Here is a 24,635-nt window from a genome sequence, read left to right on the forward strand (position 1 = left end):
TTTTTTAAAGATTTTATTTATTTATTTGACAGAGAGATAGAGAGTACAAGTAGGCAGAGCAGTAGGCAGGGGGAGAGGGAGAAGCAGGCTCTCCACTGAGGAGGGAGCCCAATGCAGTGCTCGATCACAGGACCCTGCAATCATAACCCGAGCCAAAGGCAGCTGCTTAACTGATAGAGCCACCCAGGTGCCCCATTAATGGCTTTTTTTTCTGATCACGTTCTAGTTAAGTGAAACTTCTTTCTTACTCAAGTTATGATGAGATATTATTTTTGGGCTAAAGAGGCTCTGAGCTCCTTTGAAATTCCTTTTTTAATAATGTTTAACAAGTCTTAGGGCTACTTCTGTTAATCAGTTAGCAGAAATCATTTTTATAATTAGGGAAATAAAAAAAGGGCAAAAACACAACATTTAATAATCTTTTCATTCATTAATATAACTAATTGCATTTTGGTATAGTTCCTTTTTTCTAGGTTAAGGACATTTTATTTTCTTATTTAATAATAGTACAATGGCAGCTACCGATTACTGAATGCCTGCTATATGCTAAGACCAGTGCTAAATACTTTTCACTTGCTTGATTCCATTCGCATAAGGCCCCTGTTGTCCTTTTTTTCCACATGAGGTAATTAAAACTTTTAAATAGTCTTCTATTAATATATTATTTGTTCCCAGCTGCTCTGTTGAGAGTCTTGTGAAATCCATCTCAAGGTTCTTTGTAGCCATGGAAGAGAGAATAGAATCATTTTATTTCATCAGATGAATGTACATTATTTACTTAGTCTGTCCTTCCTTGTTACACATTTAGGTTGTTTGCAGTTTTTTCATCACCATAAGCAATGCTGACATGAGCATTTTTAGATAAATTCCTCAGGTGACATTATTGTATCATATATAAATTGCCAAGGCTTTTTATTATTTCAGCCAAAAAAAAAATGTTTAAGATTACTATAATACACTTTAATAATAGTGTATATGAGAATGCCTATTTCCCTTTTCTAGAAGATAGCTTACTGATTTTCTTGTGGATCACACTATCCTTTTTGTACTTTATTTAAAGAATGTACCATAAATTTTTTTTATCTTCACTTCAAAGGAACCCCGAAAGCTAAGTTATGCTGAAGTGTGCCAGAAGCCCCCTAAAGAGCCATCTCCAGTTCTTGTGCAGCCACTGCGAGAACTTCGCTCCAATGTAGCCTCTCCCACCAAAAATGAAGAGAATGGAGCTCCTGAGAAGTCCATTGAGAAATCACATGAGAAGCCAGAAGCAAGGGCTAGTAAGGAGTATTCTAGCTTCCGAGGCAATACCATTCCCAGGGGAGCAGCTGGAAAAATCAGGGAACAGAGACGCCAGTTTGGCCATAGGGCTATACCTCAGGGAGTGACTCGACGTAATGGCAAAGAGCAATATGTGCCACCCAGATCACCAAAGTAAAGAAACAAACAAAAAAAACTATTCAAAAACTTCTCTCTCTTCCCATTAAACTTGAGCCGTGGCTATATTGAACTGTTCTGGAGGGGAGGGGGTAGCCAGGAAGGAAACAGGAGAAAAGTGTCTGTCCTTAAATCATTATGGATTTTGGAGTTGTGAGCAGTAGAATCCCAAAATTCATCTCTAAAGTGATTTTAAAATGCTGGAGGATTCCAATCAGTATAAATATATATATATATGTATACATATATAAAAATATAATTTTTCTATTTTTGTTTTTGATTTTAATTTGCAGAGATCTTCTGCCTAGAATCAATTTTGAGGGTTCAGATTTAGCTTGAAAAAAAAAAACATATTACACATCCTTCAGTACAGGAGATGAGGGAGTGAGAGAAAATATTTTTTGAAGAAACATTTCTGTAAAATTAGAAATTACTTTTTTTAATCTATTTAAAGTTTGGCTTGGAGAATGCCATCTCTGCCTATATGGCCTTGTGTTGCAAAGCAGATCAGTGGCTAGGATGCCTGTTGTGTGAGTGTGTGCAAGAGTGATTGAAGCCAAATCTGTTGTCATGTTAGTAAATGATTTGAAAACTGAATGTAATACTTGAGTAGATTTTTTTTTTCCATTTTGAAATTCAGTCTGTCTTTTTGACCTTAATATTTCATTCAACAAGCTGTTAAGCTCTGATTGTACTTAGAGATGTGACTATCAATCAGTTTGATACTCAAGGAAAGAAAGGGGGTTATTCAAAAAATCAAAAATTTGTTTTAGGTCTGAGTGGATAGGTCAAATGGACTTCAGAGGTTTAAACTGCTTTGTGATTTCCTGCCCCACCCCACCCCTAAAATAGGAGACAGGTTTTTTTGTTACTTCATTGTCATTCTCTATTCTTTGACTACCCACCCCCAAAAGCAAAATAACCAACATCTTACAGAATTGTATGTTTCTAATTGCCTTGACAGTTTAGTCAAATCATATAACTGTTCTAATCTCTGATTGAACATTGAAGTAGTTTACTCTTCTGTTCATGTATTTAGAACTTTAGATCCCAGAATGGTAGGTCAGACTGACCCTACAGTAATTTATTTGTGTTCGTGTTAAAGATGAAACATTGTAACTGATTTCTTAAAGTGTTAAGTAGTGTAGAAGTAAAAAATATATATATATATATTAAAGGCTTAATTTGGGGGTGACTTTTTTCTGTTTACAATGTATTTTATCATCTTCCTTTTCTCCCAAAAAACAAAAAAACAAAAAACAAAAAAACAGTCTGGAATTCACAGAAACAGAACCAGCAAGTCATGGTATTTTTTGACTTAAAGTGAGAAAGATAGTTGAAGAAAATTAATAGTACATACTTTCTCAGTGAATAAAGTTGTAGCTGTCATATTAAGTAGGCAAGTTTACATGCTGGTGTTTAGAAAATGGCTAAAATATTAAAAACCATTTTGCATTAATCTGTTTTAAGTCATACTATTTTCAGAGTTCCATGTAAAGTGGGGTTTTGTTTTCTTTTTAGGGATAGTTTGTAATAGTCATAACTGTCCCTTATGTTAGTGAATTACATATGTACAAATTGAAACTGTAAATTGTGAACACTGGAAAGCACCATTGTGACATAGAGTAAACATCTTAGTAATATATTAAAATGAATGTAAATGGAGGTTAAAATTACATTACTGTGAAACTCATCTTCCAACTCTAAGTTAAGCTTTGGAGATTTGTATTAGTAGGTAACTAAACACTGCACATTTCTGTACAAGCCAGGATTATCATTTCTTTGTAACTTATTCAGCTTGGCAATTGCTTTTGATTTGGTGGATTGATAACATGGTATAATATATTTAAGCAGTTTGAAACTATTCATTTCTACACACTATTTTTAAAAATCATCTACTAGATGAAACATACAATAAAACTACCTGTGCTGAAATTTGGGGGAAGTTTAGGTCCTTTTAAAAAAAAAAGTATTAATAATCATTGACTACATCTATGATAAAAGTGCTTATTTTGGTTTACTTAGATAATGCTGCAGTTGGTGGAAATGATAAACATTTGAAGTGTTAACACTCTGTGAATGCATTGGATTTAAGAGAATAAACATTTTATAAAAAATCACTTGGTAAGGATTATAAACTTAATTATTGCACTTAAAAATGAAACATTACTTTTTTACAATGTCACAGAAATAGGCTTGTATTACTTGTATGCTTGTGTGACTTACTGTTAGTCCACCCAACTTCTAAAAACTAAATGTTCTAATTGAAACAGAAGAAGAGAGTCTTCTTTTTGAAGAAAGCAACTGTGTTCTTGCCTTTTTACCCAAAATGTTATTGGAAGTAGAAATTTGAAGACATGATCATTTTAAAATTTCTTATAAAATACATAGTGTTTTTAACTTAATTTGCCTCATTACAGTTAATAGTTCCCAGTTTGGTGGGATGTATAGGGAAGAGAGAGTGTGTGTGTGTGTGTGTGTGTGTGTGTGTGTGTGTGTGTGTGTGTAATATATTTTTTTTCACAGTATGTATCTAGCATTTATTTTATTACAGCAGATTTAAGGTTCGTATCAAAATGATGCCTGTGAGTTGTGTGAAACTGTTTGGATTTTTTTCCAGCAGTTCTCTGTAACTGATGCAGGTTGGGCGCTTACTGTAGTTCAGCTATTTATTTGGTTCTGTAGAGGGAGGAATTTAAATGTCAAATTTTTCTCTTCATCCTTATGACTTTACCGTTTCCTTGGGTTGTTGGAGGCTAAAAGTAGATACAAATGATGAGTGTATACTATGGTGGTTTTCTGTCATAGTTCTTATTGCATGAAGAGAATAAGAGTCACACAAGTTCATCACTTAGCACTTCATAGAGAAGGTATTTGGAGATAATGCAAGACCTGTCTCCATTTTCTATCCTGATAATTGAGGTTTTCAGGATATCTAGGGCCTGTCTCTACTTGAGTGATTCCATTTTTGCAAGTATAGACACTGGCATTCAAAAGAGTTGATCCATCTAAATTTTACTCACTTGAATTTTGGAAGAAGAGAAGATCTTTCAGTAATCAGGATTTATTGTTGTCATCTTATGTGCTCGATTTGCATGTGGTCTCAAATGACATGCTGATTTTTAATTTATTTTTGGTTCCTAAAATTAAGGTAGTTTGAATATCGCTTTACATTCCTTTTTAAATAACCAGGTTGGCTTTGCAAAAGGCTTAATGATGGAGTATTTGCATCTGCTGGTGCAGAAAATAGTATTTAAAAGTTACTGAACGCTTTTTTAAAGCTTTTTTTAAGCTTTATTAGTTATGGCCTTAATATTTAGTCTTTTGGCTTAAATGTCCACTGGTTTTACTTTGACACAATTAAACAGCACTGGGGATAAGTCTCTTGATATTTGTGTTGGGCAGATATATTAACCCTATTTTAAAAGTACCATTTTGTTTGTTTTTATAGAAAAGGTAAAATGCAAGAGGACAGTGTATTCCTTTTGAAGGTTTTTATAATTTCTTAACTGTGTGACGAGGTTTTTTCCTAATTTTTTATATTTCCTTACAATGTGGTGGCCATTAATTTAACTTTAGGCTTTTCTGGTGTATGCTAACTTAGCTAGTCTGAGCTTCCAAGAAGATACATAGACATTTCAGTTTTTATTAACTGAATGAGACATTTTAAGAAGTTGAAAGAGAATTTGTGTTGAAGTTGAAAGTAAATTCTCTTTCGAAATCACCTGATTATTAAATAATTTTATTTTTTAAAACTAACAGTTTTTTATGAATTGAGTAGACAGTTCCTAAAAGTACAACTCAGATGTCAACAGGCTGTGTATAAAATAAAATGGTTTTATTTTCAGTTTTGTAGTACAAAACACTGATTAGTGTAGATAAACATCTACATCGACGTTGATTTTTTTTTTTTTTTTTTTTTTTTGCCTGATTTACTTGTCTTTTGAGTGACCCCTATTAAATGTTTGGGGTCAGGGATCAGAACCAGTTACCCAGCTTCTATTTTGTCCATTTCTTAGGTTTGTTCCTGTTGTCCAAACTGCCCCCTCCCCCAAAAAAAGATGGATGTGACACATGCTCATGCATATTATGTTAAAATGAGTACATCCTTGTATTTGTATTTCTGTTTTCAACATTGCCAAGGTGCTATGGGAAATTAAAGTAACACAAAATTAGAAAAAATAAAATTATTTAAAAGCAGGACTGGTTTCCTTTTCTCCAGGTGGTTTATGTCTAATGACTACTTGTATTTATTTTTCCATAATACTGTGTGTTGCCTATTCCCTGAATTCTATCATTATTCTGGTCTCAGCTCTTTTTTTTTTTGGTTTGGTTTGGTTTGGTTTGATTTGGGGGAATGGGGTACAGGATGTGTGAGATTTCCTCTGTAGAGTGAGGGAAGAGAGCAGAAAATTCAGCAGTTATGGTCGTAGGCTTTTCTCAATCTTTTATGTCTGGAGCAGTGGTGATGGGGAAAAAAACCATAGGGCAATGTGCAGCTTAAGGATTTTGGTTTTCTGGGGTAGATTATGGTCTGACATGAGTGTAAATTCTAGGCTTTTAAACTTTCATTTCCAAGAGAAAACCACTAGGTTATTTTTAGCTTTTCACGACATCGTTGTTTTGTTGTATCTAAAGCTAAAGGGTTTGGGGAGCTTTTTCTTTTTTTTCTTTTTTTCTTTCTTTCTTTTTTTTTTAATTTTACTTACTTATTTGACAGAGATCACAAGTAGGCAGAGAGGCAGGCAGAGAGAGAGGAAGGGAAGCAGGCTCCCTGGTGAGCAGAGAGCCCGATGTGGGGCTGGATCCCAGGACCCTGGGATCTTGACCCGAGCCAAAGGCACACGCTTAACAACTGAACCATCCAGGCGCCCCTCAGTTTGTTTTCTATTTCTGGAAGGTTTTTAAGAAGTTTAGCAGTTACTGCTAAAGGATGGTGAATTTCCTTAAAAGTCTGACAAAATTATCAAGGGTGTTCTAATTTATGTGAGTTTAAAGGAACTGGGATGTTTTTGCTTTCTTTATAATGATCCCACATTGGGACCTCCTTCTGGTGTTGTGGGAAACAAAGGAACAGGCTACCTAAATACTTTTAATGTATATATTTAATTTCTACACCCAGTTTGGGGCTTGAACTCATGACTCTGAAATCAAAAAGTCACATGCTCTTCTGACTGAGCCAGCCAGGCACCCCTAAACATCTTTTTAAATTCATTTTTGGTAGCTGCTCTGCAGATCTTTGAAAGTGTGTTCTTTCTTGTTCCTTTTGTGTTATGTTTACTGTATAAGACTTAACATAGTACTACTCCAACCTCTCTAAAATATGTATGTGGCTTTTATCTTTACACACTTGTATTTTCTTTTTTTTTTTTTTTAAGATTTTATTTATTTATTTGACAGATCACAAGTAGGCAGAGAGGCAGGCAGAGAGAGAGGAGGAAGCAGGCTCCCTGCCGAGCAGAGAGCCCGACGTGGGACCCGATCCCAGGACCCTGGAATCATGACCTGAGCCGAAGGCAGAGGCTTCAACCCACTGAGCCACCCAGGCGCCCCCACACTTGTATTTTCAATGATGCATCTAAGTTCTAGTTTTGCATTCCCAATTCTGCCTGTACAAGTAACTGACACTGATCTATCAAAACTAATGGCATTGCCTTACCATTGGAGTTCATCATAATGGGTAGAGTATTATATATATTGTCAGCTAATATTTATTGCATGCTATGTTCCAGACATTGTGTTAGGCAACAAAAATATGTTTCCTGCCCTTATCGTGCTTAGCTTGAAATAGTCCTAAGTAATGGCAAAATCAGACCAGTAGTAAATATGAAAGCTGGAATCAGAATCTGTGTGATTGGGAGTGAGGGATGGTGCGGGGATAGATATTTCTCCGAGAAAGGGGACATATCTGAAAGAGTAAAAGTTAATTAGGTGGGCAGGAGGATGTTCAGATTAGGAACAACTTGTGCAGTAGCATTTTACCATGCACTGGAAGAATTAGAAGGTCTTGCACATAAAATTATGGGTGCCATTGTTTGATCTTTCAAGCTGAGGCTGAAGAAAGAGGGAAGAGCCAGACTCCCAAGATTTGAAATTTGTGCACTCTGGACAATAGATGGGAGGGAGACTGGTTAGATTGTACCTCATGGTGATAGGTTGGAACAAAGTGGAAGATTTTGAGAAATTTCTGGGAACAAGACTCAAATGGATGAGGTCTATGGAGGGAGGAAGAGCGAAGTCGTGATCTCAGGGTCCTGGGATCGGGTCCCACGTCGGGCTCTCTGCTCAGCAGGGAGTCTGCTTCCCTCTCTCTCTCTCTGCCTGCATCTCTGCCTACTTGTGATCTGTCAAATAAATAAATAAATAAATAAAAATCTAAAAAAATTATTCATGAGGAGCGCCTGGGTGGCTCAGTGGGTTAAAGCCTCTGCCTTCGGCTTGGGTCGTGATCTCAGGGTCCTGGAATTGAGCCCCGCGTCGGTCTCTGCTCAGCGGGGAGTCTGCTTCCCCCTCCCTCTCTGCCTGCATGTGATCTCCTTCTGTCAAATAAATAAAAATTTTTTTTTAAATTACTCATGAGGGGCGCCTGGGTGGCTCAGTGGGTTAAGCCGCTGCCTTCGGCTCGGGTCATGATCTCAGGGTCCTGGGATCGAACCCCGCATCGGGCTCTCTGCTCGGCAAGGAGCCTGCTTCCTCCTCTCTCTCTGCCTGCCTCTCTGCCTGCTTGTGATCTCTGTCTGTCAAATAAATAAATTTAAAAAAAAAATTACTCATGAAAAAATTTAAAAATTACTCATGAATTTGTGGCTCTGGAATGGGATGGAAGTTTGTGCCATTCGCCATGATTGGAGGGATACGTTGGCAAAAAACATTTTGTGGGGAGGGAAATATAATTATGAGTACAGTTTTGAAATAGGCTTTTACCTTCTGCAGGGTTTATGATAATCCTAACGGTGGAGACCTGGGGGAACAAAAATAATACTAAACTAAAAATCATTCCTTTTAAGTCCAAAAGACAATAGTTCATCTCCAACATAAGGTGGTTTTCATTAGATTGCATTTTCTTTCAGCTAATTTTATTCCCACCTCCCCACCTCACCCCGCCCCCCGCACCCTGCCCCACCTCCACTCCTCTTTCAGCTAATTTAAAATGTGACTATTAGGCTACATTATAATGTAACCTAAATAAAAAATGTTTAGTTTATATCTGCCCCTACTTCTCTGTCTTAATTATTGGTACCTTAATCCCAATCATCCTCTATCCCCTTGGACAGTTTCCAGGCTACCAACTATTGTGCTAACCACTTAATACATGATTTCATTCAAGACTTAATGTTCTGGGGCACCTGGGTGGCTCAGTGGGTTAAAGCCTCTGCTTTCGGTTCAGGTCATGATCCCAGGGTCCTGGGATCGAGCCCCGCATCGGGCTCTCTGCTCAGCAGGAGGCCTGCTTCTCTTCCTCTCTCTCTCTCTGCCTGCCTCTCTGCCTACTTGTGATCTCTGTCTGTCAAATAAATAAATAAAATCTTAAAAAAAAAAAAAAAGAATGTTCCCAGTCATCATCAATAAGGTCTGTCATGTATTGGAGAGGAATAAAAAGCATTAAGCTCATCATGTCTGTTATAACTAAACATTTTCTTCACAATGTGCCATTTTTCTAGGTGTAGATTTTTTTTTTTTAAGATTTTATTTATTTATTTGTCAGAGAGAGAGAGAGAGATCACAAGTAGGCCGAGAGGCAGGCAGAGGCAGAGGGAGAAGCAGGTTCCCTGCTGAGCAAGGAGCCCGATGCGGGACTCGATCCCAGGACGCCGGGATCATGACCTGAGCCGAAGGCAGCTGCTCAACCAACTGAGCCACCCAGGCGTCCCCTAGGTGTAGATTCTTAAAAGACATAATTCATGTCTGCCTCAGCAAAACCAGTTGTGTCCTAGAAATCATGTAATAGCCATAAACATGGATCAAAGGTTGTAGAATTTAAATACCTATCAAACTTGGCCCTTTTCTTTAGTTAAAGGCTTCCCTTAGCTATAGCCATCTCTGCTACTAATACTGGTGTATTTTGGCAAATCATTTAATTCTCTCTGCTTGTTTACTCATCGGTTAAAATGTGGAGTAATAGTACTCTTCAAAGTTTCCAAATGTAAATTTACTAAAATTTTCCGAAAAATTTGTTGTGTCTTGTCTTATTTTCCTGTAGATGTATGGCTATTTTTCATCCGTTTTGAAACCTTCAGAAAATGCCCAGTTGTCTATTTTAAATGTGGTAGAGCTGGATCCAAGTGCATAATCTCACTCTAGCCCCTATCTCTCAATCTCTCCCATCTTTCCTCTCCCTTCTCTCCCTCGCCTTTCTCTCCCATGCCCAGTCTACTAGCTGTGCATTGGCTTCTTTCTCAAGTGGGCTTTCTCCATGTGACAGGAAAGGTTGAACAGTAACAGTTATACATTTACATGGTCCTTGCAGCAACTTCCAGATAAAGAATTCTCTCACCCAGTGTCCATATAGCAAATCTTTCACACAACAGGACAAATCACCCTCAGGAGTTCTGGGCTTTTATGATCTCATAGCTTATGACCTCCAAAAATCAAGAGACCCAATATGCCCACATCTATGTATCTTTAGGTACCTCTTATCTGTTATTGCTAAAACTATATTTCCTTGATTTCTAGTGAGTTTAATTTTTTTGTATGTTTACTAACCATATATTAGTTATTGCTTATTTTTTCATTAGGTTGTCATTTTTTGTTTACTGGTATGGCTCTTCACATTCTGGATATTTCATTGTTAAATATATTAGGAATATATTCTCAGTAATTTTTAAGATTTTAACCTCTATATTATCTCTTGTATTAATTGTCTTTGAAGTCCTACCTATCAACCTTTTACTATATGACTTGCTTAGAAAAGCAAAAAAAAAAGAAAAAGCCTTCCTTATCCTGAAGCTTTTAAGTATTTTTTTCTCCTATTTTCTAATAATAACTTAATAATTTTGCTTTTTGAGTTTTAGCTTTTAAACACATTCAGTTTGGGGCGCCTGGGTGGCTCAGTGGGTTAAGCCGCTGCCTTCGGCTCAGGTCATGATCCCAGGTCCTGGGTTCGAGCCCCACATCGGGCTTTCTGCTCAGCAGGGAGCCTGCTTCCTCCTCTCTCTCTGCCTACTTGTGATTTCTCTCTGTCAAATAAATAAATAAAATCTTTAAAAAAAAAAATAAATAAACACATTCAGTTTATTTTGGTGCATTATGGAAATGTTTAACATATTTTTTTCTGAGTAGTCACCAGTTCAAAAACTTTTTGCTAGGTACTTGATCTTTTCTCCTTTATTTGAGATGTTACCTTTATCATAAAGGAAATTCCCAATTATGCATAAGTCTGCTTCCTCAAAATTTATCAAATTCTTTTATTCTATCCCTGCATTAATAACACCCCATTTTGGGGCACCTGGGTGGCTCAGTGGGTTAAGCCTCTGTCTTTGGCTCAGGTCATAATCTCAGGGTCCAGGGATCAAGCCCTGCATTGGGCTCTCTGCTCAGCAGGGAGTCTGCTTCCCTCTCTCTCTCTGGTGCTCTGCCTACTTGTGATCTCTCTCTCTGTCAAATAAATAAATATAAAAATCTTAAAAAAAAAAAATAAATAACATCCATTTTAAGTCCTGTAGCTTTTTAGTGTATTTTGTTCAAAAGGGCGAATTGCATCCATGGTTGTTTTTGTTAAAATGTCTGGCTTTTCTTGTGATTGTTTTTTCTGTAATATGAATTTTAGAATCAGCTAACAAATTTTGTTTTAAAATTCTATTTTAAAGATTTTAAAGGTTTCTATAGATATTATTTTATATTTACAGGAAATTTTGGGAGAAGTGACTTTATGGTTTTAAGGCCTGTAGCTTTTTAGTATGCTTTGATCTCTGTTCAGGCAAATCCTCCTTTTAAATTTTTTACTTTTAATTTTTCTTGACTTTCCTTGAACATTTTATCTTCTACGGAAACTTTTTTTTGAGTTAGCTTCTCAAGTTAGAATTTAGAAAATCACAATAGGATTTTCATAAAAATTGCACTGATTCATGTAGATTAATTTTTGAAGCATTGATATGTTGGGTTTTGGGTGTGTTTCCCCCCACCCCCCATTTAGGTCTTCTTTTAGAACATTCAGGTAGCTTTTTCTTCATCTAAGTCTTGTACATTTCTTACTGGGTTTGTGCCTACTTATGTTTTGCTCTGTGAATGGATTTTTTTTTTTTTTCAATTCACTGTTGCTCTAATACAGGAAGGTTATTTATTTTTATATGTTGACTTTAATCTTAAGCCACTTTAAAATTTTTCATAGTAAGTCTGATAAAACCACACTGTAAGGTCTATAAGAGGATGGACCTCATTCAAACACTGTATTCCCTACCACCTAGATAGTGCCTAACATGTTACATTAACTCAGTATGTTTGAATGAATGAATGAATGATGGTATGTTAGATGATTCTCTTGGATTTCTGGGTGGACAATATTTCTAATTTTTCAGCCATTATAATTACGAGACTTTTAGTAAAGATTGTTCTGCAAGTTCATGTTTTGAAGTACACTTTCTCTTACATAGGCATCAGTATTAGATAAAATAGAACAAGATAAAATTACAAAACAATGGCCTTATGCAGAAATAATATTTCTCTGTCCTTAAAAATGTTTAGATATGAGAAATTTTTAATATATACAAAAACAGAATAGTATAATCAACCTGCATATTCTTATCACTCAACTTTATTATGATCTTAGCCACTATTATCTCATATATACCTCTACTTTCTTCCCAACCCACTTTCCAATGGGTTTTTATGAAGCAAATTTCAGGCATACCATTTCACCCATAAATATTTGAGTATGTTTTCCCCTGAAAAAGTAGTCTTGTAGTTACATAATCATAATGCCATTGCCATATATAAAACATAACAATCATTCCTTATTATCTAATGTTGGAATTTTTGTGGTCCTCAAATTTTTTCTGTTTTAAAAAAATCTCTTATCTAAAACTGATATAACAATGTATGTTAATTACACTGGAATTAAAATTTTAACAAAAGGAAAAAAAGTTTTAAAAATAAAAACCAAGATCTGATTACCAGGTCTGCTCATTGCCACAAACACATGCAGGCATGTGCTTGCACACACACATATCTGTATTTAAATAAAATCTTTTTTTAAATACACTAATAATTATGCAAAGAGTAAAGAGAAAGAAATACAAGTATAACACTAAGGAAAACCAGCAAACCATGAAAGAACAAACAAACCAGGAAAAAAAAATTCAGAAACAACCACAAAACAAGTAATAAAGTGGCAATAAATACATATCTATCAATAATTAATTTGAAACACTCCAATCAAAAGACATAGGGTGGGGGCGCCTGGGTGGCTCAGTGGGTTAAAGCCTCTACCTTCGGCTCAGGTCATGATCTCAGGGTCCTGGGATCGAGCCCCGCATCGGGCTCTCTGCTCAGCAGGGAGCCTGCTTCCTCCTCTCTGCCTGCCTCTCTACCTACTTGTGATCTCTGTCTGTCAAATAAATAAATAAACAAATCTTTAAAAAAAAAAAAAAAGACATAGGGTGACATAATGGATAAATAAATAAGATCCATCTATACACTGCCTACAAGAGACTTAGGTTAGACCTAAATACATCGGCAGATTAAAAGTAAGGGGATGAAGAAACATTTATCATGCAATGGATGTAAAAAAAAAAAAAAAAATCCAAAGTAGTGACACTGACACCAGACAAAGTAGACTTTAGAACAAGACCATAAGGGAGCCGGCTGGCTCAGTCAGTAGAACATTCAATTCTTGATCTCAAGGTTGTGAGTTCAAGCCCCATGATGAGCACAGAGATTACTTAAAAATCAAATATTCCGGGTGCCTGGGTGGCTCAGTGGGTTAAGCCTCTGCCTTCAGCTCAGGTCATGATCTCAGGGTCCTGGGATCAAGCCCCACATGGGGCTCTCTGCTCAGCGGGGAGCCTGCTTCCCCCTCTCTCTCTGCCTGCCTCTCTGCCTACTTGTGATCTCTCTCTCTCTCTCTCTGCCAAATAAATAAATAAAATCTAAAAAAAAAAAAAAATCAAATATTCCCTTTTCCCTCCCTCCCTCCTCCACTCCCTTCCTTCCTTCCTTCCTTCCTTCCTTCTAGGCAAAGAGCTTTATTAACCTTGTTTCAAATTTTATTCTCAGGCTTCTTCAGCTTAATTAGCTGCAAAGAATGAATTGTGTAAAAGCAAAAACTGAAAAGAGCTGCAGTGTCCAAGGGGCTTGGGCTTAAAAAATAATAGAGATCTAGGTTTTCTCAAATCAATGACCAAAATTTTCAAAAGCGGTCATATTATAAAATAGAAGCTCCCAGTAACTTCTCCAAGTTATTACCTTCTTCAGAATTTGACTCATTTCAGCTTACTTCATTCTTGGAAGAGTCATCAAAATTCTCCACAAGATCTGGAACATCCTTTTCATCTTCTCTGGTAGCTAGTGGTGCTTTTCCATCTACAGATTGTTTGACTGGGGAGCTTCAGCCAGTCTCCTTCAACTAGTCAAACTGTCTGCTTCAAGTTGGTTTAAGATACTGGGTAGCATTTCCATCAGCTACTCTATCTCAGCATTGCCCACGATGGTGAAAGTGTTCGCTGCCAGGGATGCCTGGACTTTAGGGTTGTTAAAATGGATCATGTTCCTTGGTTTGTGAATATTTTCACTTTTTCAATGCCAGAGATATTGTTTACCCCTAACTTATTTGAGGAGAACTAAAGTTTTTTATCATCTGCTGTAGCCATCCTATGAACCACCTTTTTTCAGCGAACAGTTTCTTTCCCTCCAATGCCACTTGTGCTTGCAGTTTTGTGAGTTTCTCCTGGTTCACGATTGTTTCTTTTTGGAGTGGAAATAGGACAATGTGGAGACTAAGGTTGATGCTCAGGTGCTCTCAGGTGGACCAGCTGAGATTAGGTGTACACGCATGGGGATGCGAGATGCAAAAATAAAATCTTAAAAAAAAAAAAAAAAGACTGGGGCGCTTGGGTGCTTCAGTTGGTTAAGAAACTGCCTTGGGCTCAGGTCATGATCCCGGAGTCCCAGGATCGAGGCCTGCATCGGGCTCCCAGCTCCATGGGGAGTCTGTTTCTCCCTTTGACCTTCTCTTCTCTCGTGCTCTCACTGTCTCTCTCTTAAATAAATAAATAAATCTTAAAAAAAAAAAAAGACTAACAAAACACAAAGAATGGCACTATAGAATAATAAAGGGGGGCAATCCAACAATAACATATATATAACAATTGTAAATATTTTGGCACCCAACATAGGAGCACCCAAATAAATAAAACGATTAATAACAAACTCAAGGGAACAAATAAATAGAATAATCGTAGGGGACTTGAACACTCCACTTACATCAATGGACAGGTCATCTATACAGAAAATCAATAAGGTAATAATGGCTTTGAATGATGTACTGCACCAGATGGATTTAACAGATATATTCAGAACAAAATAGACATTTTTTGGGTGCCTAGGTGGCTCAGTGGGTTAAGCCTCTGCCTTCAGCTTGGGTCATGATCCTAGGGTCCTGGGATCGAGCTGGCATCAGGCTCTCTGCTCAGCGGGGAGCCTGCTTCCTCCTCTCTCTCTGCCTGCCTCTCTGTCTACTTGTGATCTGTCAAATAAATAAATAAAATCTTAAAAAAAAAAAAACAAACTTCCTTTTAGTTTTCCTTTCCTTTGTTTTTTTGTTTTGTTTTGTTTTGTTTGTTTCCTTTGCTGTGCAAAAGATTTTTATCTTGATGAAGTCCCAACAGTTCATTTTGTTTTTCTTGCCTCCGGTGACTTGTCTTGTTGCAGCTGAGGTCAAGGAGGTTGCTGCCTGTGTTCTCCTGTAGGATTTTGATGGATTCCTGTCTCACATTTAGGTCTTTCATCCATTTTGAGTTTACTTTTGTGTGTGGTATAAAGAAGTGGTCCAACAGACATTTTTCCAAAGAAGACATCCAGATGGCTAAGAGACACATGAGGAGATGCTCAACATCTCTCATCATCAGGGAAATACAAATCAAAACCACAATGAAATATCACCTCACACCTGCCAGAATGGCTAAAATCAAAATGACAAGAAATAAGTGTTGGGGAGGATGTGGAGAAAAGGAACCTCTCATGCACTGTTGGTGGGAATGCAAATTGGTGCAACCGCTGTGGAAAACAGTACAGAAGTTCCTGAAAAAATTAAAAATAGAAATACCATATGATCCAGTGATTATATTACTGGATTACACTCCCCAATGAAGCTACTAATTTAAAAAGATATGCACCCCTATGTTTATTGCTTCATTATTCATAATAGCCAAGATATGAAAGCAACCCGAGTGTCCACTGATAGTTGAATGGATAAGGAATATTTATATTTATATCCCCACATCAGGGTCCCTGCTTGGTGGGGAGCCTGCTTCTCCCTCTCCCACTCTCCCTGCTTGTGTTTCCTCTCTCCTTCTCGCTCTCTGTCAAATAAATAATTTTAAAAAAAGATCATATTGAGGAAAGATGCCTTTTCTTCCCCAAAGATTTTATTTATTTATTTGACAGAATGAGCAAGATGGAGAAAGAGAGAGAAGGAGCACGGGGAGGGACAGAAAAAGAGGGAGAAACAGACTCCTGCTGAGCAGGGAGTCTGGGACTTGATCCCAAGACCTTGGGATCATGACCTGAGCCAAAGGCAGACACTTAACCAACTGAGCCACCCAGGTGCCCCAAGATGCCTTTTCTTTAAAGCACACCTCAGCCTTCCGCAGTGACATGTCACAACACAAGAAGAGAATCTTTTTCCTGGGGCACCTGGGTGGCTCAGTTGGTTTAATATCTGTTTTTGAGTCTGTTCATGATCCCAGGGGCCCGGGATGGAGCCCCACATCAGGCTCCCTGCTCAGTGGGGAATCTGCTTCTCCCTTTCTGTCAGCCCCTCTCCCTGATCATACTCTCTCACACTCTCTCTGAAATAAATAAAAATCTTTGAAAAAAAGAATCTTTTCCCTAACATTTTTCTAAACCCTTCTAAGTTGAAGAGAGTCTACTGTATGTTTCTTCTGTTTTCCCAGTGGTTTCATAGGGACTTAAGAACATAAAAATTCCCATGTTAATCATGACATGTTGGCACATCTCACAGAACCTGTTTCTTTTTTTTTAAATATTTATTTATATGACAGAGAGAGAGATCACAAGTAGGCAGAAAGGCAGGCAGAGAAAGTGGGGGGGGGAGCAGGCTCCCTGCTGAGCAGAGAGCTCGATGCGGGGCTCGATCCCAGGACCCTGAGATCATGACCTGAGTCGAAGGCAGAGGGTTAACCCACTGAGCCACCCAGGTGCCCGAACCTGTTTCTTCATGGAATGCTTTCCAGTTTCTACAGGGCTTTATTTTAGAGTTTCAATTATAGGTAGGTTTTTTACATCACCTAAATGTTCCCAGTTTTCAGCTGAGGGGTACGAGGGAAAACCTATTAACATGAATGCAGAAATTTGGTTGCTTCTGCCTACAGGGGAGATACTCCCTAACAGGATCCTTTGCCTGTTCTTCATCCAACTCAGGGACCTTTGGGTGCTCCCTGGAGGTAGATCACGAGTCATTCCAGGTTCCTGCTTTCTGCCACCACCTTCAGGACTTGGTAGCTGTCCCTCTGTTCCAAGCTTTTGTTTGCCAGCCTTGCCTCTGCCACACTCTCTTCTGAGGGTATAATTATCCAAGAACCTAACAGAGTTCTCAGGATTTTCTCAGATGTCTCCCTTATCAGGGAGGAATATCTTTCCCAGAATTCTGTCCCCTGACCCTTAGCTGACTTCCATCCAGGTCCCTTGGCCAGAATAGGGTGATTTGTTACCTAGCAGTAAGGAAGGCTGAGTATCTGGCATTTTAAGCTCCTGTGGAGGTAGGTGGGCTCTCCAGACAAAGTAGAGAGGAGGGGAAATGAACTCTGGGTAGATGGCTCACAGCCTCTGCCAGAACCCACTCATTTGTGGCACTTTTATTCCATTATACACAATTAAAAAGTGTATAGTTCAATCTAATGAGAAGATAGAACAATTGTAAATATGTACCCAACATCGGAACACCTAAGTACATAGAGCAAATATTAATTGACGTAAGGAGAGAAACTGATGATAATACAATAATAGTAGGGAACTTGAACACTGCAGTTATGTCAATGGATATCTCATCCAGGCAGAGAATCGATAAAGAAACGCTGTCTTTGCATGACACATGAGACTAAAAATGTGTGTACTTCACTCACATGAAATTTCATTCCCTTCCTTTAAGGAAGAGAATCCCAATATCATGCAGCTACCTCCTCCAGCTCCAAGTCCAGACCTCTGGGGGTATGTAATCTTCATGTCTGGAGATGATTCCTCATGGACCAGGAACCTGGAGTTGTACTGGTCTCCAACACAACCAATAGACCACTGGTTCTCCAAATGTGGCTTTCATACCAGCAACAGCAGTGTCGTCACAGGAAGTGGTGGAAATGTCAATCATTGGGCCACATCCCAAACCTATGAAATCAGGAAGTCTGGGTAGGACATCACAATTTGTGTTCTATAAGCCATCCTGGTGATTCTGATGTATGTTAAAGTTTGAGAACTACTGCAACAAACGATGCCAGACAAGGAATTGTAAGTACAATAATACCTCCATTCAGAACAGGAAATACGCAACAGACACGGTTCCTGAGCACGTACCATACCTGTTTCTATCAGTTTTTGCTGTGTAACAAACCAACAAAACTTAGTAGGTTGAAATGACAACCATTTTTTGTCCCACGCATTGGTCGTTTGAGCTGGGCTCAGCAGGGCTCAGTCATGGACTTGGGATCAGCTGGCTGTCTATGTATGGCCTGACTCATACTTTGCAGCAGGTTGGGTTTTACCTAGAGCAGTGAAGGTGGCTAGGCCATGAATCTCATCTAGCAGCCCAGCTCCTGCTCCTTCACAAGGCAGTGGTCTTGAAAGCAGAAAGAGAGGGGGGCAAGCCCAATGCACAAGCACTTTCCAAGTCTGTAGGTCATGCTTACTATGGTCTCATTAGCCGAAGGAAGTTATATGTTCAAACCCAATGTATAGAGGGGATTTACTTAAGGATAGTGAATGCAGTGGGTGGGGGGGTCAAAAGGGTTATTGCCGCCCTTTTTGCAAACAATCTACCATGCTGCCTGAGAGGCAGACTTTGAATGGAATGAATGTGTTAGTCTGGCAGCCTCTGGTTCTGATCTCTGAAAGAGCCATTGTCCTTCACAGGCATACCTAATATGGGCATTGGGTACACGCCCTTCCAGCAGAACTTCAGCAGCCATTTTCCTGTGGGTGGGAGTTGGAAGTTTAGGAACTGCTTTTAGTGTTGAGTAATTAGCTGCAGCTAAAACCAAGTTTGGAATATCTTTGGCATATACTGCAAAAACTTAGTGGGGTTCTGGTCTGTTTTATCCAGTGAATTCCATGTGCTAATAAAGTAGGTAAAGTTCTAGACCAGCGCTGAGCGACACAGCAGCCACTAGTGACGTGTAATTATAGGACACTTGAAGTATAGCTAGTCTGGGTTGAGATGTGCGGTTTCTTTTCACTTTTTAATATAGTAGAATGTAACATTACACAGGTAGCTCACATTGTATTTTCTTTCTTTCTTTTTTTTTAAATGATTTTATTTATTTATTTATTTGACAAAGATCACAAGCAGGCAGAGAGGCAGGCAGAGAGAGATGGGGGAAGCAAGCTCCCTGCTGAGCAGAGAGCTTGATTTGGGGCTCGATCCCAGGACCCTGATTATGACCTGAGCCAAAGGCAGAGCCTTAACCCACTGAGCCACCCAGGCATCCCCACATTGTATTTTCAATTAGACAGCACTGATCAGTCATTAAGCCTGAGAATTTCAGCCTCATAGCTCTTATTTCTATACTCTGCAAACACCTCCTTCTTCTTTAAAGGTCTTGTTCCTTGAGACAATTTGAAATGAATGACCTAAAGGAGGAGGAGTACCACCCTAAAGTAATCTTTCCTGCTAGGCTTATTGTATTCACTACTAAGTTGACCTCCTTCATCTGACAAAGACTGTTTAATAAAAGGTCTTAAGATCCTTCAGAGATCTGGAGCCTCAATCTTTTCAATTTTATCACTGTTAAATCTCTCCCTTCTGTTTACCTCGCTTTAACTTGGGAGACCTTGGCTTCCCCAAGTCAACAAAGCTCCACCCTGTCGCCCCTGTCAATGTGGATTGTAGCCAGAAGAGCTTAGTAAAGCCGACTTTCCCTGCCTGTCCTCCGCTGGGACGTCTCCAGACTGTTTATCTCTTGTGTGAATTTACTGAAAGCCATACCAAGTAGTCCACTCACTCCCTAAACCTCGAAATTTTCCCATTATTTCCCTAGCAAAACAGCCCCAGTCTACATGTGATCTGTGTCATAATAGTTTACTAGACATTGTGCAACTGCCCTCAGTCATTCCTTATTTTTGCTCACTTGTAATATCCATTTTTTAGTTATAAACTGAGCATCAGATAGGAAACTGGACAGCGAATAGCAGAATATTCAACTAAAATAGGTTTAAATCCATTTTCTCATATAAGAAGGACAAGAAGGACAAGCACTGTATAGGTGGTTCCAGAATTTATTTTATTTTATTTTATTTATCTTTTAAAAATATTTTATTTATTTATTTGACAGAGATCACAAGTAGGCAGAGAGGCAGGCAGAGAGAGAGGAAGGGAAATAGGCAGAAAGGCAGGCAGAGAGCCCAATGTGGGGCTCGATCCCAGGACCCTGGGATCATGACCTGAACCGAAGGCAGAGGCTTTAATCCACTGAGCCACCCAGGCGCCCCAAGAATTTATTTTAGCAGAACAATTCAGTCAAGTTCTAGGTGACATCTCTGTACTTCTCTTAGTTTCCCCCTGTGTTTGCAGCATGACTGCTGGTGCCCTAAACTGGACAACATCCAAAGACGGGAAGGAAGTGAAGGGGCATTTTCTCCTTGCGTATCTCTCTCAGCAGAAAGGAAAATCCTCCACAGATGTTCCCCTTCCAGTAGTTTCCCCCAGTGGGTCACATACATGCCAAGGAGGTCAGAAAAATGTGTATTTGGCATATTCAGTCTCAACAGGGTGGGTGTGGTCTAGTGGGAAGGGAAAAAGGGAGTCAGGGCTACTGGGAGGGTAAAACAACAACACCTGCTAAGATCCTTCTTATGGAGTCTACTGTTGTGTAACAAACCACCCCGAGCTTCGATGCATAAAAGGGTGGTCATTTTATTATGTTCAAGGGAATTTGGACAGGGAAAAAGGATGGGCTGTCTTTGCTCCGCATTGTTTGGGACCTCAGCTGAGAAGACTCAAATGCCTGGGGGCTGAAGTCATCTGGAGGCTTCCTGGGCTAGGATGACTAAAAGGCTGGGCTGAACTGGGGAGGTTGGGCAGAGCACCTCACATTGTCTTCTATGTGGCCAGCTCTCTGCATGGCTGCTGGGTTCTCAGAGTGAATGCCCTGGGAGGGAGGCTCCTCAGAAGGGTTCTCTGGAGATGAAGAATTCTGCTGAATGGCCTTCTAGGACCTAAGCAGCGAAGTTACATAGTATCACCTGTGCCATATTTTATTGGTCAAAGCAATGAGAAGCCCATCCAGATTCAGGGAAGGGTCCACGGACCTCACTTTTTGACGGGAGGAATTTGCAGCCTTAAAACCTGCAACAGTCCATGTAAACCAGAAGACATACATACATATATATTCCCAAGATTCTCCTTACATTTTTGCAGTTGAAAGGAAATTTCAGTTTACCCCTCAATCAACCACGATGTCACATTTCTTTTTTTCAAGCTGAAATTCTTTTCTCAACTAAAAAATAATTTTCTTTCAGCCCCTAACTGGTATACTATTGTCCAGAAACTCCTACTATTGAATAGAAGTTGAGTCGTTTTCTCTCAAGAGACCAATTTTGGATCAGCATTAGAAGGGAAGCGAAAACACTGAAATCCCTCAAATTGTGAAGGGGAGCTTTGGCATTAAAAAAAAAAAAAAAAAAAAAAAGAATATGAACGATTAAAGCATCTGCCCCAGTAGCTCCTAGTAAAAATACACAAATGGATCCTCCTTATATTGAATTAAAATATTAACATTTTGGGAACACCTATTACGTCATCCACTGAAGAGGATATAAAAAGATCAAGAAGACTAGTTCTCCACTTTCAAGTAGTTAGAATTCTAGGCGGGAGGAAGGAGATTCTCCCGCCATTGCCTTAAATGCGAGAACTGAACTAGAAACAAGGAGCTCCTGGCAAGTGGGACGAGGAAGCCCCCGTGAAAGAAGTGGTCTGTGATATAATGATACAAATTAAAAAAAAAAAAAAATCATTAATCGGTCAAAAAAAAGTGGCTTGAGTTCGGGTCCTCTTAAATGGGTAGATGTCAATTCTGGGAAAATGGAGGAGGGCACAAGACAAAGGCATACACCCTAAGAGAACCGGAAAAAGTGAGGCCTGGGTCCCCTGAAAACTCGCTCGCGATCTTGTAAAAGGTAAACGCTACGTGGGCTCCCGCCATCAACACCTCCAGCACACGTCGCCCAGCAGAGTTCCAGGTGGCGGGGTTGGGGTCGTCGTCTCAGGAGATGACCAGTAGAGGGCGCCGTAAGCTCGCGAGTCCTCGGGCTGATTGGGCCGCGGAGGCGGTGCGTCCTCCGCCCGGGGGCGGGGCCGCCGTGCTCACGTGACTTTCGCTCATGGCGGCGGCGGAGGCATCGGCGGCTGCGGACCTCGGCGGCCGGAGCCGGATCCTGTAGCCGGGGTGTGGGCCCGCGTCAGTCCGTCCCTCCTTCGGCCCCCTCTCTTGTCTTCCGGAGTGTGGCTGGCGGAGCCCGGATGGCGGAGCGAGGCCTGGAGCCCGCGCCGGCCGCGGTGGCGGCGCTGCCGCCCGAAGTGCGGGCGCAGCTGGCGGAGCTGGAGCTGGAGCTCTCAGAGGGTAGGAGCCGGGCGGGGGAGCGAGCGCCGGGGCACCGCTGCGGATCGCGGCGACAGGGAGAACAGGTCCCCGCCGCGCGCCCTGCTGGCCGTGCGGGCGAGACGGGAGGAGGGTGCCGGAAATCTGGCCCGTGCTCTGAAGGGGTCGTCTTCCCTGCTCTCGCATCCTATGAAGTGGGTTTCCGCTGGCGTTCATTGTGTTCTCGGGGAAAGGGTGAAGCTGGGGCTTAGGGGAGAAGTCCTCCCCCGGCCCCGGCTGTTTCTGCACTCCCAGCCCCTCAAAACCCAAGACAAAGCTGCGCCCTCGCGCTCCTCCCCGAGCGTCTGGGCACGGTGGCGGGGGCGGGGGGGGGGTGAGGCTGCGAGCAGGGTGGCTGACAGCTTTCTCCTGTCCTCCTCTACCCTTTTCGCGGGGAGGGCCTCACGTCTGTTTTAGCTCCCCTCCCCCCTTCAGAAAAAGAGAAAGATACATGGGAAATCCGCAGCATTTCTTCTTCCTCCTTTAACAATACGAGATGTTTCCCCAGTGACAGGAGTGAGCGAGAAGCAGAATGGGCCATTTAGGGTCCTAGGCAGATTAGAAGCAGTGGCATTAACCCAGAGAGACATACACTGTGCTGCTTTCAGATCACCTTTGTCATAAGGGTTTTTTTCCTGGTGCCTCTATTGGGGTGAATTTTCCGCATCTGATCACCTTTTAGAGTCTTTCAAGAGAGGAGGAGGGTGGCTACCGGTTACATGCAAATCCTGGCTGGCACCCTCTTTCTTTTGACAATGGATTGGTACAGGGAGGGTTGAATTTGAGAATTAAAAGAATAGAATAAATCAAGCCTCTGTTATTAGAGAAGTCCCTTGGACAACAATGAGAGAAACGTTGCTCTGTTGTGGGCATGTGATCAGGCTTCATGTGCAGTTGTGATCAGTTCTCCATAAAGTTCCTGTTTTTATCACGGGCTGACTCTAAGACAAAAGCAGCATTTTCTACAAGCTTGATGTCGGTATTGTGGCGGTGTCCCCAGAGTTGTATATTTTTAACTGAGTTCCTTGCCAAAGGCCCTCTTTGCTAGCATTTTTCAAGTGGATTAAATATTGTTGAATGTGACAAGTTCTCAGGAGAGTTCAGACTTTTTGTTTACTTATGGGGCATTCTCTTCCCCATTCCCCCACCCCCTTATCCTTTACAGTGAAAAACCAGAAGTAGATTTGAGTGTTATAAATCCTCTTGGGCATACAAGGAAATAATTATTTTTAATAACCCTGTTAGGTTTTCCCAATGTATAGGGAAGTGCTGTTTTCATTTGCACTTAATTACCAGCATATTATTTTTCAATTAATCAGTTGAGAAGTTATTTTTTGGCCCATCCCCAGAATCCGAGGTGGTGGATGAGTTGGTTTCTGTGACGTATTTAAAATATTGCCATTGGTCCTGCCTCTCAAGATAACATCATTCTTCTTCTATACTAAAGCATTGTCGTTAAATCTGTAATGACTTCCATTCAAATCTGCCTTTTAAAACAGTTACTCTGTAGTAACAAATGAGCTCTATTTGATTAGCCAGCAAGAGAGAGGTTTGGCTGGATGTTTGTGTCAGAATGAGATTAAAAATAGGAGTTGATTGCTTTTACACAGAGGGAAATCCTGGAAGCTCCTTATTCTTGGTATATCGGCTTCCAGCTGATTATTGTTTACTTCTCTGAGTGTTTCTAGAAATGATTCTGAGGAACTGTTTCTAGGACTCACACTGATTAGCTCACCTTTCTCTCCTTTAGAAGGGTGTGAAACTCCTACAAACTTGTGGATGTTAGGGCTTCAGCATCATTAAGGACAAATGCATGATTTGCTTTCCCATGAAGGATTGCTTTGGTTCACATATACTTAGTTTGAATTAGTTTCTTATAGATTTATGCCATGTTGTCCTGTATTTCATCTCTTAGCAACGGACAACTGGAAGAAATACAGTTGAAAAATCTGGGGCCTGCAGTGTCAGCATCTTGGCCATCTGTCTTTTTCTCTTGCTTAAAAATAAAGTACAGAGGATGCTTGACTGAAGAAGTAGATAGACGTTTTTAGGAATTCAAGTGCAGTTAAGATAACCCATTAACCCCCAGATCTCTGGCGTGGTGTTATTGGTAATGCCTGTAGTATATTTTGAATGAGTCTTTGCTTGTTTGTTTATTGTACATTTTCTCTACAGCTGCTGCTC

The 24,635-nt window shown here is 40.0% G+C and overlaps 2 protein-coding genes and 1 pseudogene across 3 annotated transcripts in view; 2 read left to right on the forward strand and 1 right to left on the reverse strand.

Annotated features, from left to right (window-relative positions):
- Positions 1 to 1,783, forward strand: part of LOC111157832 (La ribonucleoprotein domain family member 4) — an 85,422-nt gene extending 83,639 nt beyond the window's left edge. For both annotated transcript variants that reach the window (XM_022519506.1, XM_022519507.1), the window contains exon 16: positions 1,097 to 1,783. In XM_022519506.1, the coding sequence (XP_022375214.1) occupies positions 1,097 to 1,435 (339 nt within the window). In that variant the 3' untranslated portion in view covers positions 1,436 to 1,783. The remainder of the gene's footprint in view (positions 1 to 1,096) is intronic.
- Positions 1,784 to 13,855: 12,072 nt separating this feature from the next.
- Positions 13,856 to 17,971, reverse strand: LOC111157749 (annotated as a pseudogene).
- A 4,352-nt stretch (positions 17,972 to 22,323) lies between these two features.
- Positions 22,324 to 24,635, forward strand: part of LOC111157785 (disco interacting protein 2 homolog B) — a 228,291-nt gene continuing 225,979 nt past the window's right edge. The window contains exon 1 of the mRNA XM_022519419.1: positions 22,324 to 22,433. Coding sequence (XP_022375127.1) covers positions 22,334 to 22,433 — 100 coding nt within the window. The 5' untranslated portion in view covers positions 22,324 to 22,333. The remainder of the gene's footprint in view (positions 22,434 to 24,635) is intronic.

Source organism: Enhydra lutris, unplaced genomic scaffold (assembly GCF_002288905.1).
Source record: "Enhydra lutris kenyoni isolate GAN:26980312 unplaced genomic scaffold, ASM228890v2 scaffoldscaffold56, whole genome shotgun sequence".
NCBI classification, from domain to species: domain Eukaryota; kingdom Metazoa; phylum Chordata; class Mammalia; order Carnivora; family Mustelidae; genus Enhydra; species Enhydra lutris.